The sequence below is a fragment of the Pochonia chlamydosporia genome, chromosome 3, assembly GCF_001653235.2.
Source record: "Pochonia chlamydosporia 170 chromosome 3, whole genome shotgun sequence".
NCBI classification, from domain to species: Eukaryota; Fungi; Ascomycota; class Sordariomycetes; order Hypocreales; family Clavicipitaceae; genus Pochonia; species Pochonia chlamydosporia.
Window position 1 is genome coordinate 758,094 of NC_035792.1, and position 18,024 is coordinate 776,117.

General features: G+C 50.9%; 4 protein-coding genes across 4 annotated transcripts; 3 read left to right on the top strand and 1 right to left on the bottom strand.

The window, feature by feature from the left end:
• Positions 1–2,081: 2,081 nt before the first annotated feature.
• Positions 2,082–3,020, bottom strand: VFPPC_04138 (endonuclease/Exonuclease/phosphatase family protein; the record flags this gene model as incomplete). The annotated part of the gene is made up of 1 exon (XM_018283538.1): positions 2,082–3,020. One exon carries the CDS (start codon positions 3,018–3,020, stop codon positions 2,082–2,084), a length of 939 nt encoding a protein of 312 aa, XP_018144644.1.
• Positions 3,021–4,431: 1,411 nt separating this feature from the next.
• Positions 4,432–4,803, top strand: VFPPC_17764 (hypothetical protein; the record flags this gene model as incomplete). Its single annotated transcript, XM_018283539.2, has 1 exon — positions 4,432–4,803. The coding sequence occupies one exon, from the start codon at positions 4,432–4,434 to the stop codon at positions 4,801–4,803; it is 372 nt and encodes a 123-aa protein (XP_018144645.2).
• Positions 4,804–7,608: 2,805 nt separating this feature from the next.
• On the top strand, positions 7,609–8,361 carry VFPPC_04140 (hypothetical protein; the record flags this gene model as incomplete). The annotated part of the gene is made up of 1 exon (XM_018283540.1): positions 7,609–8,361. One exon carries the CDS (start codon positions 7,609–7,611, stop codon positions 8,359–8,361), a length of 753 nt encoding a protein of 250 aa, XP_018144646.1.
• A 5,117-nt stretch (positions 8,362–13,478) lies between these two features.
• VFPPC_04142 (hypothetical protein) lies at positions 13,479–17,531 on the top strand (the record flags this gene model as incomplete). Its single annotated transcript, XM_018283542.1, has 1 exon — positions 13,479–17,531. The coding sequence occupies one exon, from the start codon at positions 13,479–13,481 to the stop codon at positions 17,529–17,531; it is 4,053 nt and encodes a 1,350-aa protein (XP_018144648.1).
• Between the last annotated feature and the right edge of the window lie 493 nt (positions 17,532–18,024).

The following is an 18,024-nucleotide window of genomic DNA, read 5'->3' on the forward strand; positions in this document are numbered from 1 at the left end:
GTCAATTGGCCCGTTCTCGTGAAGGTGCTAGAGAGAATGCAAGCTAGTTGGCACACATTATAAGCTCTTCACGAGCTTCGTAACCCATGTATCTGGATAACTAATAAGGGCGGCGAGTTAGGTACAACCCCAGCATACACAATGATGGTACTCAAGTTGCCCGAGGATGCAGTCCTGTTCCACGGAAACTGTGGCCCCAATGCACTATTCCCGGCCAAAGATACAACTATAACTGCGATATCAGCCGATAAGCTCACTGTGTCTCTGGTAGGTCCCTTTTCTCGGCTTTACACCGTAATCCAAAGCTAGGAGTGATTGCATCTTCGGTAGAAGCTACTTTCCCGCCTAAAACTAGTCTGACTTCGGGGTCATGAGCATACAGTAGTCACAACTGCGAGGGCATACCAAGCCAACTACGCAGGTAGTTAGGAATCGCAACCTTAGCACATTGAGCTTCCTAGCTAAAGAAAACGTCAATTTGAAAGCATACAAACAGATCATTTTAAACGGCAAGCTCTTCAGGGAAACCCACCACGTGAAGAGCACAGAGCGGTTTCACCGATCTCAACGCCTCCATATCCGTCATCCCTAGACCGATGTACTAATGCATTCTGCAATATTTGCCATCCCTCAAACGAACTACATACTACATGGCCAATGTGGAAACATTTTTCACACATCATTGGTAAGGTTTTTTTTGTTGCCACTTTGGCAGCATAGACTTCCCTGTGCTGCGAGGCTGCACATCGACGCGGACCGCCAGCTTCATGTTGTGTCTCTGCAGTTCTCCATCTGTATTATTGTCAAATTCGGTCAAGGTAGGGACATCCATTGGCCAAGAGCAGTGTTCCGCTGTACTTCTCGCACCCTCATTCTTGCGGGTCGTTAATGTGGCCACGACTTCTTGCGTAGCCCAGCAAGCTAGTAGACGAGACTTTTTGGCTATGGCCTCATCTTGGAACGCCCACTCACTCATCGCCAGCTTCATATTCGGCTTGAGATGAACCAATACAACGGAGATAGATGGGAATTTGGTGGGAGAGGATCACCTATCTTGACGCATAAGAGCTGAAGCTCACCGATGAGAATGAACTCATATGGGGTGTCAAATAGCCGGACTCATCAGGAACCATGGTATCAAACAGTGACGCACAAATCAACTCTGACAGGCTTGAGACTACATATTTGACACAATTTCTCACACTACCATTCTCGAACTTATCTCCCTGCCGCAAAAAAACTAAACGTATTCTCATTCCCCGTCTCCCAGCAACGTCCACCGCAAGCGAGATAGTGGCCACGGTGATGTGTATTGCAGCACAGCGAGCCATGGATTAGTGCCCAACATGGTTACTCCGCAGCATTCCATATTATGCCAACTAGGTTGAAACGGATGTGAGCGAGTCTACCAAAGCAAATCTCGACTAGAAGCTATCACAGAGCAGTCCTTGACTCGGTTGTGAGCTCGCAACTTTTGCCACCATTTGCTTCCTGGGCATGGCATGAACACACACAAAACACTTGAGACATTGAAGACACTCAACTCGTTTTTGGCGCATGTTCACCGCTTCTTCAAAGTCCAGCACCTACTGTCGACGCGTCGCTGCATCTCGAGCGAACCATGCATTCGCACAATGCGGTGGCGTGACGCGAAATGGTGTGCAGGATCGATGTCGACAATGGTGCTAATGCAAACGCGGGAGGCACGCGGGAGGCTGACACAGCAATAAAGACGGGAGGGCATTTCATCGGACACTAGAAAGGGTGTTTTATGCACAACCAGGACGTCTGGATGTACTACGGCCGGCGTGCTCGCCGTCGTCAGGCCGTCAAATCAGAATTCGTATGAGACTGTTGCTGCAATCTTTGGTCTGCTCCAAGATGCAATCCTGTTCGTTTGAAACTCATGTTCAATGTAAATGCACATCTAAATACATACTTGCTATTCCCATAATAAGCGTTTCTAGCATCGATTCATAGTCCAAAAGCAATTACACGGTATTATGCCGAGCCGTATTTCACAAATAACACAAAGACCGTAGCAGACGCCCATTGGAGCAAGAGTTTCCCTACGGATGAATCTAGACTCGAACCAGCAAGTCACTCACCACAGGCCGATGATCAGAGAACCGGATCTGATCGTCAAAGCTGTTCGCCAGCACCCCAAACGTCTGCACACTCGCCGTGCGAGGCTCCTGGATAAACAAAAAGTCAATCCGCTGCGGATACTCATTCGGCTCCCCGAAACTCGTGTACGTCAGATGATTCCCATAGTGTTTCTCCTCGGGCACAAGATCCGAGATATCAGACATGCCGGACCCCGGCGCCGTCATCATCCTGTACGCCTCATCGTCAGGCTGGCTGTTGAAATCGCCGCCGATGAGAACCGCCGACGGCGGCACGCCCTTCCCGTGGCTCCATTCATCCGCAAACTTAATAAGGAGCCTGGCGCTGTTCCTGCGAGCCTCCACGCCAATATGGTCGAAGTGCGTGCTCATCACAACGACTTTCGTGCCGTTCCCTCTATGCGAGAACAAACCAATAGTGACGATTCTGTTGAGCGCGGCGTCCCAGCCGCGAGACGGCTTCTCCGGCGTGCTGCTCAGCCAGCGCGTCTCGCTGTGCTCGCAGGCCCAAGTATCAGACCGGTAGAAGATGGGTGAGAACTCCTCGTCTGTTTCGCCTTTCCCCCGTCCACGACCAATGTGAGCCCATGGCTTGCCGAGGTGGGACTGTATGTCGTTGAGCTGCGAGTACAGACTCTCCTGGAGACAAATGAATGGGCTTTCGTGGCCGGCAGAAATGAAGCGCAGCTGCGTGCAGACCTTGGGACAGCGCACCGGCCACGGCTGCTCGCCCAGAACCCTTTCGCTCTTGCCGGTCGCGTACCGGATATTGAAGCTGATGAGCCGCAGGGGCATAGTCGCATGTTTCGTTTGAATGTCCATCTTGAGTGACGACCCGGAAGAGATGTCCTGTTGCGGCTGAAGGTGTTGTTGCAAGCTCTGGGAGTCAATCATTGCGTTCTCGTGCTGTGAGACAGATCGTCGGGAGGGGCTTAATTGTGGGTGACGATGTAATCCTTCGTTGCTGGAGAAAAAGTGGCTACTACACCATGATAGAAGCACGCAGAAGAGGAGGCAGGACGCGATGCCGACTTGGAATGGGCTAGATGAGCGGGCTTCGCGTCTTCGTGCCGCCAAGCTGGTTGTCCTCATGGACTGGATGTGAGTGCAGCAACCGGTCTCATGACGGTGCCGTGAGTACAGGGTAGCAAGGCGTTGGGCTGCTTTTCTCACGTTTTGTCCATCACGTGGTGGCTTTGATGAGAGGGATGGGATGAGGCGGCTGAGGTTTGGAAATGCGCCGTGCTCCGTATTTAAAGACGGAGAAGTGATTCCTCATCCGTTTCGTCCCGAGCACACTCCACATAGGGGATTGTGTGAACTTGGCGATTTGTGGGTTTGGCTAGAAGGTTTAGGGGTCAAAGTCAACTGCTTGGATGCGGCCTAGGTTGATAGGGGCAGGTATGAAGGGAAAGTTATGAGCATGGACTGGAAATGTGTCAAGGCTTGTTGTTGGTTCATGGTGAACGTGTGATCTGGAGTCGTATGCAGTGTGGTTGTCCGTGCATGGCGCTGCGTCATTAAATTGGTTGGATAATCACAATCAGTCAACTCCATTACTGAGGCTACATTCTACTCTGTCATTCGACGACTAAGAATTGGGATTTTCACTCTAGAAATACCACAGGCAGGATGGGCGATTGGCCGAATCTGTTTGCTCTCCGTGGTGGAACTTGAGCCGTCGTAAAGATCTTCACGCCTCAAGCCACACCCGACAAGCCGTCGTCATATTTTGTCCAATCCAACTTATCCATGAACCGGCCGATAAACTGATGATGAACCATCTAAATCTGACATTAAGAAGTTGTGGGGTTCTAGGCATTTCCTGGTTTACATGGGCCATTTGACGTGCAGCCTTGAGACAAGAAGCATCGGCGCTTATCCATCAGCCACGGAGTTCCGTACAAGGCATCGAAGTAATGGACGTCTGGTAAAACATCAAATGAGAATGGAGTCGATGAAATAAAAGGCATGAATATTTGAACAGGGAGGCGGTATGCAACACGATATCAGCTTAGCTACTAGGTACCTATTGTTCGACTGACAATAGCTCTACTTTTATCGATTCTATCCGATCACAAAAAAGTAGAGTATATGTCGGATAAACTTAACACAAACAGAGAATACTTCCCTCACTTGTAAGGCACATGACAGCATGCCACAGCAAGTATTTAATTAAGCAGGGCAGCACTTTTAAAAGCTAAAGATATCAGCGACAACATGTCTCATCCAGCTACCTCTTCTCCATCAACACCAGCAGCACCGTCTCAAACATAGTCACGAAACTGCCAAACCTCCAAGAAAGATGTTCCGAGCCCCGAGCCAAAACAGCTGGTACTGGCGCATGATCGAAAAGATCTACGCCATACCGGTACCTGCTCCCCGTAAACGCACCAAACCCATGGAAGTGATATGTGTCGGCATGCCTCGCTCCGGCACAGAATCCCTTCAGCAGGCCCTTCTCATACTCGGCTACGACTACACCTTCCACGGCTGGGATCTGGGGTTTGAGGAAGAGATGCGTCTGCCGGGCTGGACGGCGCTGCTACGAAGGAAGTGGTACGGCGACGACTCGGGAACAGCGAGCATCAGCGCCGAGGACTTCGATGCTCTTTTGGGGCACTCTGTTGCTGTTACGGACGCGGCGGCTAGTTTTTTTTGCCGTGGAGCTGATTGATGCGTATCCCGAGGCGAAGGTGGTGCTGAATATGAGGCGGGACCTGGATGCGTGGCATCAGAGTGTGCAGGATACGGTGCTGAAAATTTGGGAGAGCAATCTGTTTTATATTGCTACTTGGTTTGACAGGGAGCTGTTTTGGTGCTGGCACAGTTGTTTTAGAAACTTACTTCCGATTCTGTTTCGCGCCCCGGATGGCGATTTGGGTGCTGCGATTAAAAAGAATGCCAAGTTGGCCTATCGAGGTGAGTTTTCACTGTTTCTTTCACCATGTGTCATGGCATCACCATTTGTCATGACTTGCAAGATGCTGGTGCTAACATGGTAGACCACTGCAACATGATTCTCGGCCTCGTCCCTAAAGAGAGACTGCTAGAGTGGAATATAGGCGATGGCTGGGAACCGCTTTGCAAATTCCTCGACAAGCCTATTCCCGACGTTGAGTTCCCCCACGCAAACGCCGTGGGTAAGGGGTGGAACGAGAGAGAGAAGCAGATTTCGGCGAAGTGGGTGAAGGGGGCGTTGAGGAATATGCTTCTTTTGGTGGCAACTATCGGTGTCACAGGCTATGCCATTGTGTATAAGTGGTATTAGCCAAGTGTGTTTGCATGTGTGTATCAGCTTGTACTCGCTGGTATAGATGAAGCGACAATACGGAACAAGAGTCGTAATCGCATAGTGCAAGTACGCAAACCGCTGAGCCTCAAAGAAAACCACGTGCAAGATACCAACGTCATGGTGCATTTCCCTCTTGCAGCCGACTTGGTTCAACTTGCAGCTACTGCACGTAACGCTCCCATTGTATAGGATGCTCACGCGTCACTCGCCGAGACGAGTTCATGCACCAGCGGCTGCTTCCTACCGTTGTTTCCATTGTTACGACATGATCCGAGCAGACCACAGATTGCAACGAGTGCCAAGTTATTGGGTGGGATTGTGTATTTGGAGGTGGGTGGACGACTACTCCATTGACACAGGCTGAGTGTGACCTTGCGGAGGTGGACTGGAGATTTGCCAAGGACGGGGATGGGGATGGGGAGTGCTGCCTTGATACGAGCAGGCATCGAGTTTTGGTATATTTTCGGGGCTTACTTGACTTGGAGTTGCCTTGTTGCAAGGCTGTGAGTCAAATGTCAAGGACCAATATTTGATGCCTTGTGGTCATTGATGGTCAAGCCTCGAGTCTTTTCAAGCGGCGAGCCCAGTCATATTGTTCAGGGTTCCAAACTGGCACAAGCAAGGCATATAGGCATATGACAACCTTGAGCAGACCATTTCTCTGAGGGACGGCGATGCAAAGAGTAGTCCAAACTCCAACGCCACATCCGGATAATGCAAGGAACATGGACACACGGCAACCTTGCATATTCAAAGGGGCCGATGCAGTCGGTTTTTTCCGATCCCGCATCCAAATCATGCAGAAAGTGAAAACCGCATGCAAAAACTCCAGCATGACCTTTCATTTCCCAGGCTCTGCGCGCATTTAACAAAATGAGGAATTGCATGCATGGCCATTTCTGCAAGGGCAGCGGCACTTGAGAGGTCATGCAAGGCCGCAGGTTGTAAGTTGTACCACGGGATTGGAGTCAGATGGTCGGGCCAATGGGGCTTTTGGTGGTGGTGTGTCTCACGGCGTACGAGACATGCAACAACTAGATCAGGAATAAATCAGCTCTAGCTTGGGAATACTCCAGCATCAGCTCACACTTGAATGGTTTATGTGGCTGACGGCACACCCACTTGGCTCCCGCCGCGGACGGGGCGAACGCCTCATGCAGCTTGGATGGAGTTGAGGATGAAGTGCGTCTGCGTCGACTCCGCGAGAACTGAACTCACCCGGATCGTCTGGACCTGCATTCAGCTCAAGATATCTTCTCTACCGTGTGGTATGCGGCTCGTCTGCTTCATGTAAATACTGCGCTTTTTTTTTTTTTTGTTGTCCTGTGCCTTCTTCGTATGTTGGGCGCTCCGGTTTGCTGGCACTTGGTCAAAATTGCTGCCTCTTTTGCCGCTCAACTTCTCTCTTTCGTTCCATCGACGAAAACCCACAATGACTGCACAATCTGAGGAGAACGTGCGGATTCATACTCATCCCGCAGAAGTGCCCCAGACAAAACGACTCTCTTATCCATCCCGTGCAGAAACCCTCCACTCTGCTCTCCCATTCGTTGCTTCACGTGGGCGCAGCTCTTCATCCACACTCTGCTCCTGACCACCCCAGCTTCCGCCTCACAAGGCCACCCTGGTCGGTAGCCTCCTCGATATGTGACTGAACTAGTTCAATGGCAGTCTACTAGCTCCTCGGTGTGTGGTGTGTGTGTTGCGTGTGTTGCGTGTGTGAGTCCTACGCAGGCTGTCGAAAACCATGGTGTGTGCAAATGGGCCTGTTGTTTCTTTTGGTTTCTTGATGTCTCTCCCTGCTTGCCTGCCTGCCTGGTCTCATACGCCTCAGGTGAGGCTATCAGATGTGTATATATGTGCTCGTCTCGCCCTCCCCAAACACGCATATTATCCTCCTCCTCCTCAAGCTTCTTAATACTTGGCAGCTTCCTCAGTTTGGACTTCTTTCCGCCTCACTGAGAATAATTGTCGCCGGCTTGGCCGGCTTGACTCCCGGAGTTGATTTAATTCTTCCTGTCGCTTCTTCTATTTTCTTCTCACGGAGCTGGCTGCCAATACCTTGATTGGGAACCCCATTCAGAGAGTATACAGCATCTCTGTTGGCTTTTGTTTCCATACCTGCTAAACAAACACAAACCGACACAGCAAAAAAAAAAAAAAAAAAAAAAAAAGGGACTAGCCATCATGCCCGCATCGGACATTTGGTCTCATCGAAACTCTTGGCCACCTACTCAGGTGCGCCTGGCTCGTTCGTCCTCAAACAAGAGCGAGCCACGTCCTCTTCTTGAAGATATTGACGAGAATCCACTCACCTACTTTCTCACGCCTGCTCCGGATAACAACGACGACCTCGACGACTTCAACGCCGACGATATGCTCTTTGATGCTGGTATCGAAGACTCTAACAGCCCAAAAGAAATCGTCCGCTCAGTGAGCCCTTCGACCCTCGATGGGCTATCCAAACTCCGAGCCAAGACTGTCTCCCCAGATTTTGATTCCGATGTCGTTACTACAGACGAGGAAGGTGACGATGAAGACTATATTCGCTTCTCGCCTCCTAGCTCCTCATTCCTCACCCCATTCAGGAACATATCCGTGGAAAACTTCAAGCTTCGCTCCAAGAGCCCGCCATTCGGTCGTGCCAACGGATTCTTGTCTCCAGCGGCCTCATTTCCCGCTCCGTCATCTCCGCCTAGGGGTAGACCTCGTCAGGCACTTACCCGGAGTTACTCTGCTGGAAGTAGGCTGCCACCACGGGCACGACGGCTCTGGCGCGAGCCAAGTCCAGATGTGTGGTCTATTGAGGAAGAAACTGAGGAGGACTTAATGGGCGTGTCGACTAAGACGCCCGCTTTTGCTCAGAATGCTATGGGTGTACAGAAGGAGGCTGCAAAGCCCAAGAAGAAGGTCCGATTTCTGCTTCCACCGAGGGAGTAAGTCAAAGTCAGTGCCTGATACGACAAGTATACACAGACACTCCACCTTCTTCTTGTCATTTTTATTACTGCATTTTTGGCGTTGGTGGGAGGATGTGAGCTTTCACTGATTCCAGCTTATTATTGCATTTTGTGGCGCTAGTAGGGCTGACTGTTGCATTTCTCTTCTCTTCTTTTGCATTTGTTGGTGGGCGTGGAGGATGATGGGTAATACTGCTCAAGTAGCAGCTTGCATAAGTGGTGTTGTCGGCGTTTCCCGGTGGTGGACTTTTCTCATTCCTCCTTGGTGGCTCTCGTGTGCTTTCTTTTGCATGGTCTGGTACCTGCTTCCCAATTTCTTTTCATTTGATAGCTAGGCAATAAAACCCATATGAAATACCATCTCCTTGACTGCTCACTTACAGTGATGCTGGAGTATATGTTTGTGGCCAAAGCCATCAGATCCACGGCGTGGCTTCGCTATCTGTTGGCTTGCATCAATAGATAAAGTCTACCTCGCTTCTTGTCATGGAAGCTGTCCGAGACGATGAGAATGTGACCTGCCCAGATCTTTTCACGACACATTGGCGGTTGGACATAAATTCCATTCACAGAAAGGATGTTGTGGCCAAGGCCAATATGGGAACAGAAGTGTGGGGCAACCCATCTTCTGCTGGTGGCTCACCTTTGCCTCTGCCCGTATTTGGTGGGTGGGTTTGTGACGACGACGCGTTCGCAGCAGCCATGAAGACCAATGTGGACATGGTGGGTGTGAGTGGAATTAGACCACATGAACGGGAATAGACGCCCGAAGCGGACGGTCCGGATCGTTTTGACAAAGAAGTGGGAAAGTAAATGGGAGAGGCGTCATCCTGCGGGAAGACTACCATTTGGTGCTGAAAATATTGGCGTCAGCTCGTGTGCCAAAGAGGGCGATTTGTTTGGAATGAATGTTCAATTTCAGCTGAAGCTGTTAGAATGCAGTTAGACTGCAAAGTGGTGAGATACGCCAATCAATATGACAGGGCTGAAAGTTGATGCTGTCGTCTCTCAAACCAAGAAGTGGCGTAGCTGCAAAGTCGCCCTCACCGAACCAATGATGGTGATGGTGATGAGACTGTCGGCTACGCAACCAAAAAAGCTCTCTCACGTCAGCCACTGCTGAGGAATAGGGGCCCGTTCGCTTTGATCACTTCAAGGAGGGACATGAGGCCAAAGCCTCGCCAAATTGGTCGCATTTAGTACACGAACAATGATTTACGCCATCGCCGTGCGCCGAACCACATCTGCGGGTTTGCCATGATCCGCAAACTCTTGGAGTTGGTGGATGGCACCGTGTGACCATTTTGGTGCTACACCAAGATCCTCTTGGTGGTGTTGTGTGGAGGCATGGCGCAAGCAAGCACTCAAGAAGAACACAAATAGACTGCTTGTGGCCCCCTTCAACGTCTTCTGGTGTAGAGAGGAGTCAGTTAAAAATATGAGACAAGGTGCACTGTTCGAGCATCTAAATGGTTGTCATGGCTGGAGCGATAGTCATGGAGGCTCGGAACATCCCCTCCCGGATCAAAAAGCCTCCTCGCTGAGGGCTGTCATTTGATGGCAGCCTTGCCCACGGGGTTTTGTTCGGGGAAGCCATCTCGAGCCTGGTTGTCAGCAGCGGGGAAGCTTGTGAGACACGAGGATGCAATATCGCCACAGGAAGCTGTGTGTGGGAGGTAAGACATATCACAGCCAGAGAGGCCATAGAACTGTTGCATTTTGCAATCCGAGTGGTGTCGTTGTGGGATAAGAGCAGTGGAACGTCGCCCAAGGTAAAGATCAAGTTGCAATATGGTCGAACTCTCTGTTGTCGCGGCACAACTTGAGGACAATTTGCACTGTCATCGTGCTCATGCACGAGTGATTTGGTGGACGTTGGTTATCAGCTTCAACATCCATCGCTTCCAAGGCTACTTTGGTGATTTGTGGTCTTTGGCGCTGCAGAGAGTTATCTGTGTCGGCCACTGAATCTCTGATAACAGAGCCAATGACATCTGTATTGGAGTTCAGGTGCATTTTCGTGGCAATGAGACCCATTCCCCCAACCCTTTGTGTAAAACTTGAGATGGTAACCAGTTCCTCAACGGGCCGCGAAGAGCCGGAACTCGTTCAGAATCACCATCCATGCCGGTTGAAACATCAGTTCTCATGTTTACAGAAAACAAAAAAACGCGACGCTATTTTTGCCATCATAGCCGTGAACCAACACAATATTGAAGCACTTGGGGCTGGCCAATTCCATTGATATGATAGGCCGGGAATGTCTTTGGTGACCACCATGGAACGCTTCGCCATGGCTAGTGGACGTCTTCGGCAAAAAGGCCGTAATGCAAGGTTAGCATGGGCTGATCCCCCACTACCGCTACAACTTATCTGAGATGAAGGTGCCGCTGGATGGTGAGCGAGTGGTGGTTGTCATGATTGACTGCTTGGAGCTTTGCCCATGAGCGGCCTGGTTGAAGTCGAAGTGGGTGGACCCAAGTGAGGAGCGGAGGGATCGAGGGATCCCATCATCCATTCATGAGATCCATCCATGAGGGTGTTGTTTACCTGCATCAGCACACGCATTGAGAGCTTGGCTGCACATGGGTTAGACGACTTGACAATGACATGGATGAGGGGACAAACGAACATGGGTACAGCCCGCCATCTCGCCCATCTCCAATCTGAGTTTTACCTTTTGGCTTGCTTCGGGTGCAAGAAATCCAAGACACCGACGCTAGCTGGCGGGCCCCATTGGTTACTCCGGCATCCAGATCCAAGCCAAACCAAGGCAGAGTATGATGGGCATGATGGGCGTCGCGGCTCAAGCTCGAGGTCATTCGCCCAGTCCTTCCGATTGCTCTTTGCGCCGCAATGCCATTCGCAATTCTTTGTCCAACAGCCGATTGAGACCTGTCACACAAGCAGATCTACTTTTTGCCCACCGCTGATCAGTAACATATCGTTGTTTTCGCAAAGATTTGGGGATCGAAACAAGTCGATTTTTGCAAAGCATCTTTGATCTCTCCAAGGAACGGTCGGACGTCGTCGAGTCTGGATTTTGGTTTGTTTTGGTTTTGGCTTGGCAGGCGCCACCGGTCGCTCCTTACCCAGTTGTGACGTCGCCCAGCCACTCTCCGTTGCACCCGACCCAGGAGCTTGAGAGTAAACACAGCAAGACAACGACAGCGAAAACCCGAGTTTGACTGTGAAAAGGACGACAAAAATTAAGGCACCTAGACAATCGCATGGCTGACATGCTGGCACGGTAGTGCGCATTGTTCTGCCATCGGCCCATCCATAGATGGCATGGTACTTCTCCCATGGTAAGCTCCTCAAGCTCCATGCCACGCATGTTGTGATTGCAGAAATGCTCCAGTTTGGGCTTCACCGATGCACAAAATCACTACCCAAAGTGCTTGGGACGAAAATCAGGGCCTATTACGCACTCAGAAATGGCAGATGCACTTTTGCCTGATTATAGCGTCTTTGCGCTGACCATTTTACATCAGATTGAACCACCATGCCACCATCAATACCTCCAGACGACGACGATGTGTCGCAAATCCCCGTCACTCCTTCCAAGACCAGCGGCACAAACAGCAATGCGACTGCAGAAACCCCGACGAGAGATGATTCGTGTCTTCCCGGAGAAGGCCCCGAATCCACACCCGTCGTCATAATAAAAGCCCGCGCCAGGTCAAATTCGAAAAGAGAACATACCTTGCTGACCGATTTCCTCCGTGGCAAGCAATCGCCAGCCCGTCTAGCCGCAGACCGCAAACGACGACAAAGCATCGATGCCGTCAGAGCTGAACTACGACAAGAAATGAGACAAAGCTCCGTGCGGAAGCTGCAACAGCCGGGTGGCGTAAGAGAACGGGTTCAAAAATGGCAAAGAGCCCATTCAATGGCCATGGTGGACGGAGATCCAGATGATGCGGCAACTGAGCCAACAGATGTTGCATTCAATGGCGAGGACGAAGAAAGCGTGACTGAATCTGACCGGATACGAATCAAATTCAGACAGCAAAGAAGAAGCATGTCAAAGCCGAAGTTAAGCCCTGCTGTTATAAACCATAGCGATACAGCTCCTTCGGGGACTAATAAGACTGACACTGATGATGTGCAATCTTCGTCGCCGCCAAAAAAGAGGGTTGTTAGCGATGAACACTGGAGAAAACCAAGAGCCCGCAAAAGTCCGCCCAGAAGAGTTTCTCCCTCGAGGAAGAAGGCTTCACCGGGCTCCAGTGGCCTTCCTAGCGACTTTGTTCAGCGATCTGGAGGAAATCCTTTGGTATCGAACAAGATCAGGGAATGGGCTGCCAAAGTTGACGTAGCCGACTCAACACCACCGCCGCCCAGAAGCAACCGGTCGTCTACATCCAGGGGCAGGGGCGCTCGATCTGATGGGGCTAAGAGCGAGGCGGGGGACTCTGCCAGTGATATTACCGCAAGATGGGTTTCCAAAAAGAATTCACGAAAAGATGACGGCATTCGTATCAAGCCAACTATGCCGAAAAAGCTGGATGATGACGGCATTCGAGTTACACCAATAAGTTCCACTGCAACAATTTATGATGACGGAATCAGGATCCGTCCCTTAAGCGAGACTCCCCAATCAACGGTTTCATGGAGAGATGGCAGGAAAACGTCTCGGTCGAGAAGCAAAACGACATCGGGCTCTGGTCGCCCAAGCTCGCCATCAAATCGAACCGAAGTCACACAAGACCCATCTGACCTCTCAGAGCAAACCGAGAGCCAAGTTCGCGATGAAGTTTGTAAAATCAAAGCCGACGAGGTGCCAGTCTCCGCACCCGAAACTCCTACCAGAGGCAAAGCGTCTCGGCAACTACGTCCAAAAACACAATACTCGGAACTATCGAAGGCTACCGATGAATCCTCTTTCCTGAGCGAGGAGCAGTCCAATCTCAGCAGTGCATACAATACAGCCTCGGATCTGGCATCCAGTCTGGCCAACAAATCTATTGCAGATATTCCAGGGGATATTCCGTTTGGCCACTCGGATTCAGTGAGCTCGACTTGACAATCGAGGGTCAGCCGAGGAGTCGCCCCAAACGCACCAAAGTCGACCGAACTACCAGCCTCAAATCTATGCCCAAAGTTTTCAAAAAGGTCGTTGAAGAGGGCAAGAAGATTATTCATGAGATGAACGAACCGCCAAGACAAGCTATTCCTAACAAGCCTCCAAGCATCGAAAAGTGGCTTAATAACACAGTCGACCCGTTTGTTGATTCACGACCTGGGAATGAATCCAAATCACAAGCTCCGACGGCAAACGATATACAAGAGAATGAAGAGCATGATGGAGCGGTGAAATCACGCAGGCGCACTTCACACAGCACCAGGACCTCGCCGCAGTCCACTCCCAGCGGCCGTAGCAGAGACGACAAAACAATCAAGGAACAGACAGTTGCGGACGACCATGAGACCACTGTGGCTGCCTCTGAGTCGACAAAGGAATCGATCACGCCAACATCTGCAGGGTTGAAGCGAAGCCGGGCAATGAGGAGCAATTCTTCACCGCTTAGAGCCGACAATGGCAAGCGGCAACTCTTTGGTGCTTTGAAAGAAGCGTTCCAGGGAGAATCCAACACAGGGCACTCTGTACGGCCGAAGAGCTATCAAAGTTCTGATCGAAAGTTTTCACACTCGGAAGATGTACCACAGCCCCTGCAAATACGAAAGTCTATGCCGCCACTGCCAGCTTCCAAGGCGCAGTTCGCCATCAGCTCGGCCAACGATGCAGGTGCTTCATCGCCCACGCTGGCAGCACCACGACTACCCCCTCCTACGAAAGGAGATCACGAGCTGTCAACTATTTTGTCAGAAGATAGCTCGAGCGTGATTGATTCTGATTTAACTTCGGATGTCAGCCAATCGACTCTGACGCAATCAACTATTCTTACAGGGGAGAGTGATTTGTCAAAGTCTCGCACAAATCATGCGCCGGGGCTGAAGAGGAGACTTACAAAACACTCTGATCTTGTGTCAGTATTGTCGCTGCCTGATGACTCAAGTATCCCAAACGCCGCGAAGAGCAATCGCTCCAGGCCAAGCTTGCGCAAGAGACGAACCGCCTCTGGGGGCGTCACCTCACAGGAGCTGTTGCGCGAATTCCTCGACGATGAAAACCTGTACATCCGGGAGCTCAAGACGTTGGTTGATGGCGTGGTGCCGGTTCTTCTATCGCATGTTGTCAATGGCACCAACGCGACGGAACTTTTTGGCCCGTCTCAGACAGGTAAAATACCAGATAATGTTGCCAAATCAGTTGTCAGTATGGGTGTGTCCTTGGAGAAGCTCAAACACGCCCACAAGAAGGCTCCGACAACGGACATTCGCAAAATGGCCAACTGGGCACACGGCGTGGTACCTATGTACAATAGCTATCTCAGCGCATGGAGGCTGGGTTTCGACGACGTGGTTGTCAACCTAGCTCCAGCAGCAGACGGTGCGGACGATGGTGATTCGCTTCTTGAGGCGCTACCGAGAAATGAGGATGGGGATGTTGTGAATAGCAATGGGGAGCGCGTGGCAGTAGCCCATCTTCTCAAACGACCCCTGATTCGTGTGAAGCAAATCACCAAGCTCATGAAGTGCGTTGACTCTATCATCGCCTCTAATGATACCCACGAGCTTCTACGAGACTTTGAAAATCTTCAAGAAAAGGCGCGTCGCCGTTACAGAGAAGAGAGTGCCAGGGTCGTCGACGAAGAGGCTATCAACACTGATACGTCAAGATGTCGGGACCTATGCAACTTGGAGAGTTGCCAAATAGTGTCCATTGACGCCCGGCGTCAAGTCAGCGCCAAGGACATATTTACTCTCAGTCTGTGTCATTCCAATAGCCAAAGACTGGATTGCCAGGTTGAACTCATACACCGAGACAACCAGAAAGACAACACGGACGAAGGTGACTTGTTGATCCGAGAGACTGGAGAGGGTCGTAAATCCTATCTTCTTTTCCCGCCTATTGCCATGTCAAAGATTTCCGCGCGAACTGGCGACAGCCATTTTGAGATGGTTGTCATGGTCCGAGGCACGAGCAATGGCAGGCTGTGGCGTGAGCTTTTCACACTCACAGCGGATGATGAGGACCAAATCCTCGATTGGCTTGATATCCTTCCACTACAGCCTGTTCCACCCCTCGAATTTGGTAAGTCCGTGGTTCTTGAAACTCAAGAGCCGCCTCAAGATCAACCGAGCACTCCGACACGCCGTCGGGAACCGTTGATTGCGCCTTCAACAGAGCCACCGACAGAAAAATCGCCTCGCTCGCCGATTGCTAAGGATGTGTCTATTTCTACACCTACGAGCGTGAACAAGAAGACGACCCCAGCCCGGTACCACGCTCGTCCTCCGACAGTTGGTCCAACTCAGTCCCCGCCGGTCACACAACCAGCGGAGCCCGACTTGGAAGATTTAGACAAGACGCCAACGAAGGATGACTACCATGCAGGCCCAAATCCTGAGAGCAGAGGTCGTCCTCTCAAGGAGAGCATGCGGCCGGATCCTACGTTGCTTCAACCTAAGAGACAACAAGCCCAGACCCCAAACACAACACCGTATAGGGAGGATGGAGCCCCTCCACCACCCATCCATAGAACCCTCAGCGCCAGCCCGAAGATTGCGGGAGGAGATGCCAACAAATCTACACCAGTCATGCAACCGCCAACGACAGAAAACCATGGCAATGATCGACTTAAACGGCGGGGCTCATCGCCATTAAAGCACGAGTATTTGCCATCAGACCAGTCATCAACTTCGGAGGCATACTCAACGGAAAACTCCGAGGCCGAGTCATCTGATGACGAGATTGAGAGCCTTGACATCCCAGAGACTGAGTTGGGCGTCAGCATCAAAGACAACGACAGTCGACGCCAGCAACCTCCGTCTGCTCTTATGCCCGAGTCTGAGTGCAGCCTCTCACCATCTAATTCCGCGTCTCAGGCCGGGCTGTACAAGCACAGTGTCTTGGGAAATGAACAAATTGCGCGATACATGGCTCGCATTTCTCGATGGTCAGACAAGGGAATGTGGAAGGACATCATAACAGACCCATGCTCCATCGTCGTTACGAATGGTCTCATTGAAGCATACGCTTTCCGTACGGTGTCCGACAAAAGCGACCTTGACCCTCCGCTTCTCGCACTTGACCTTACTCCTTTGGTGCTGATTCGGCAGAGCACCGCGGTCGACTTGGAGATTCGCTCCACCGTTCAGTCTCACTCCAAGCTCTATCAATCGCAAAGCGGAGGAAACTTCCGGTTCCGCTGTTTCGCCGCTCCTGACTGTTACAGCTTGTACATGTCTGTACACCAAGCGCGACTCCAAAACCAAAAATTCATTCAGCTTGAGAATGAAGCGAGATTCAAGAGCTTTGGCGAGCGACAGGCACCCGAGAATGACGGTGATACAAGTAGCAAGCGACGAAGCTGGTTCGGTAGGAAGAACAGCTATCGAAGCTCGGTCCGCGCCCCTTCACAGTCCCATGATGGAGCTAGTACTACACCTTCATCTACACCATCGGCGTCCAGTTTCCTCAAGCGCCTAACTGTGAATGGTAACATGTCATTCAATATTGCCAGATCATCCATTGACAGGCAAAGCCGGGCCGGCAGCGGCGTAAACAGTTTATACACATCGGGATCTTCATCAGCGAGCGGCACTCCTCCCCGCTCTCCTTCCGTTAGTGTGGAAAATAGTGGCCAGCATTCTGTCAATGTAGGTGCTGACATTATCCGAATCCGACTTCACCTGCTCGTAACTTCTGCCAAATGGGAAGACTACGGAAACTGCAGCCTGCAAATTAGGCGACCGCCGCCGGGCTGGCGTCAGGCGCTAAGGGCTGATCATGGCCTTGAAAAGCGCATTACGGTAACAACATTACCAAAGAAAGACTCAGAGGAAGCCAAGATTGTGCTAGACGCAGTCTTGGGTAGCGGTTGCTTCTCAGCGATGGGCAGTCGTGGCATTGTCTGTGGTGTTTGGGAAGAAGTAAAGAATGGAGATGGTGTGGTTGGCATGGTTCCAGAAACCGGTGCAACTGGCGGAAACATCAAGAAGTGGTGTTTCCAGTTTTCGAATGCTGCCGAAGCCAATGGTGTGCTCAGGCTTGTACATCAGGAAGTGTTGCGGGCCTAGTACGGAGTTTGTGGTGTTGTTGTCTTCTCATTTTCCTTGGCTTTATGAAGCTGTTTTGTCGCGCTGCTCCTGCAGTTGGACTATCCCCATTGTTTCTTTGGTATTATTTTTTTTTTTTTTTTTTTGATATCCCTATAGCGTCTGATACGAGATGCCAAAATTTTGGCAATAGTGTGTGGCCGGTGGAGATGAGAGCATGTAATTTACGGTGTTGTGTGGTCCTTGGACGTTTCAAGCGAAGCGGCCTGGTTGTATTTCTTGTTTATCATATAGGGATGCATATAGACAAGACGTCTGTGTTTATATGGGGCTGGTGTGAAACGGAAGGGGAGGATACTCACGAGCAGTAGTGTGCCGTGTTGATTGACTTAATACAGGTTCTGATGAATTGAGATGCGTGGAACTGAGTGCGACGATTCATGTTACCCTAGAGGGTACTTCATCTTTGTCTTTTCAATAGACATAATGCAACAAGACATCAAATATAAGGCAA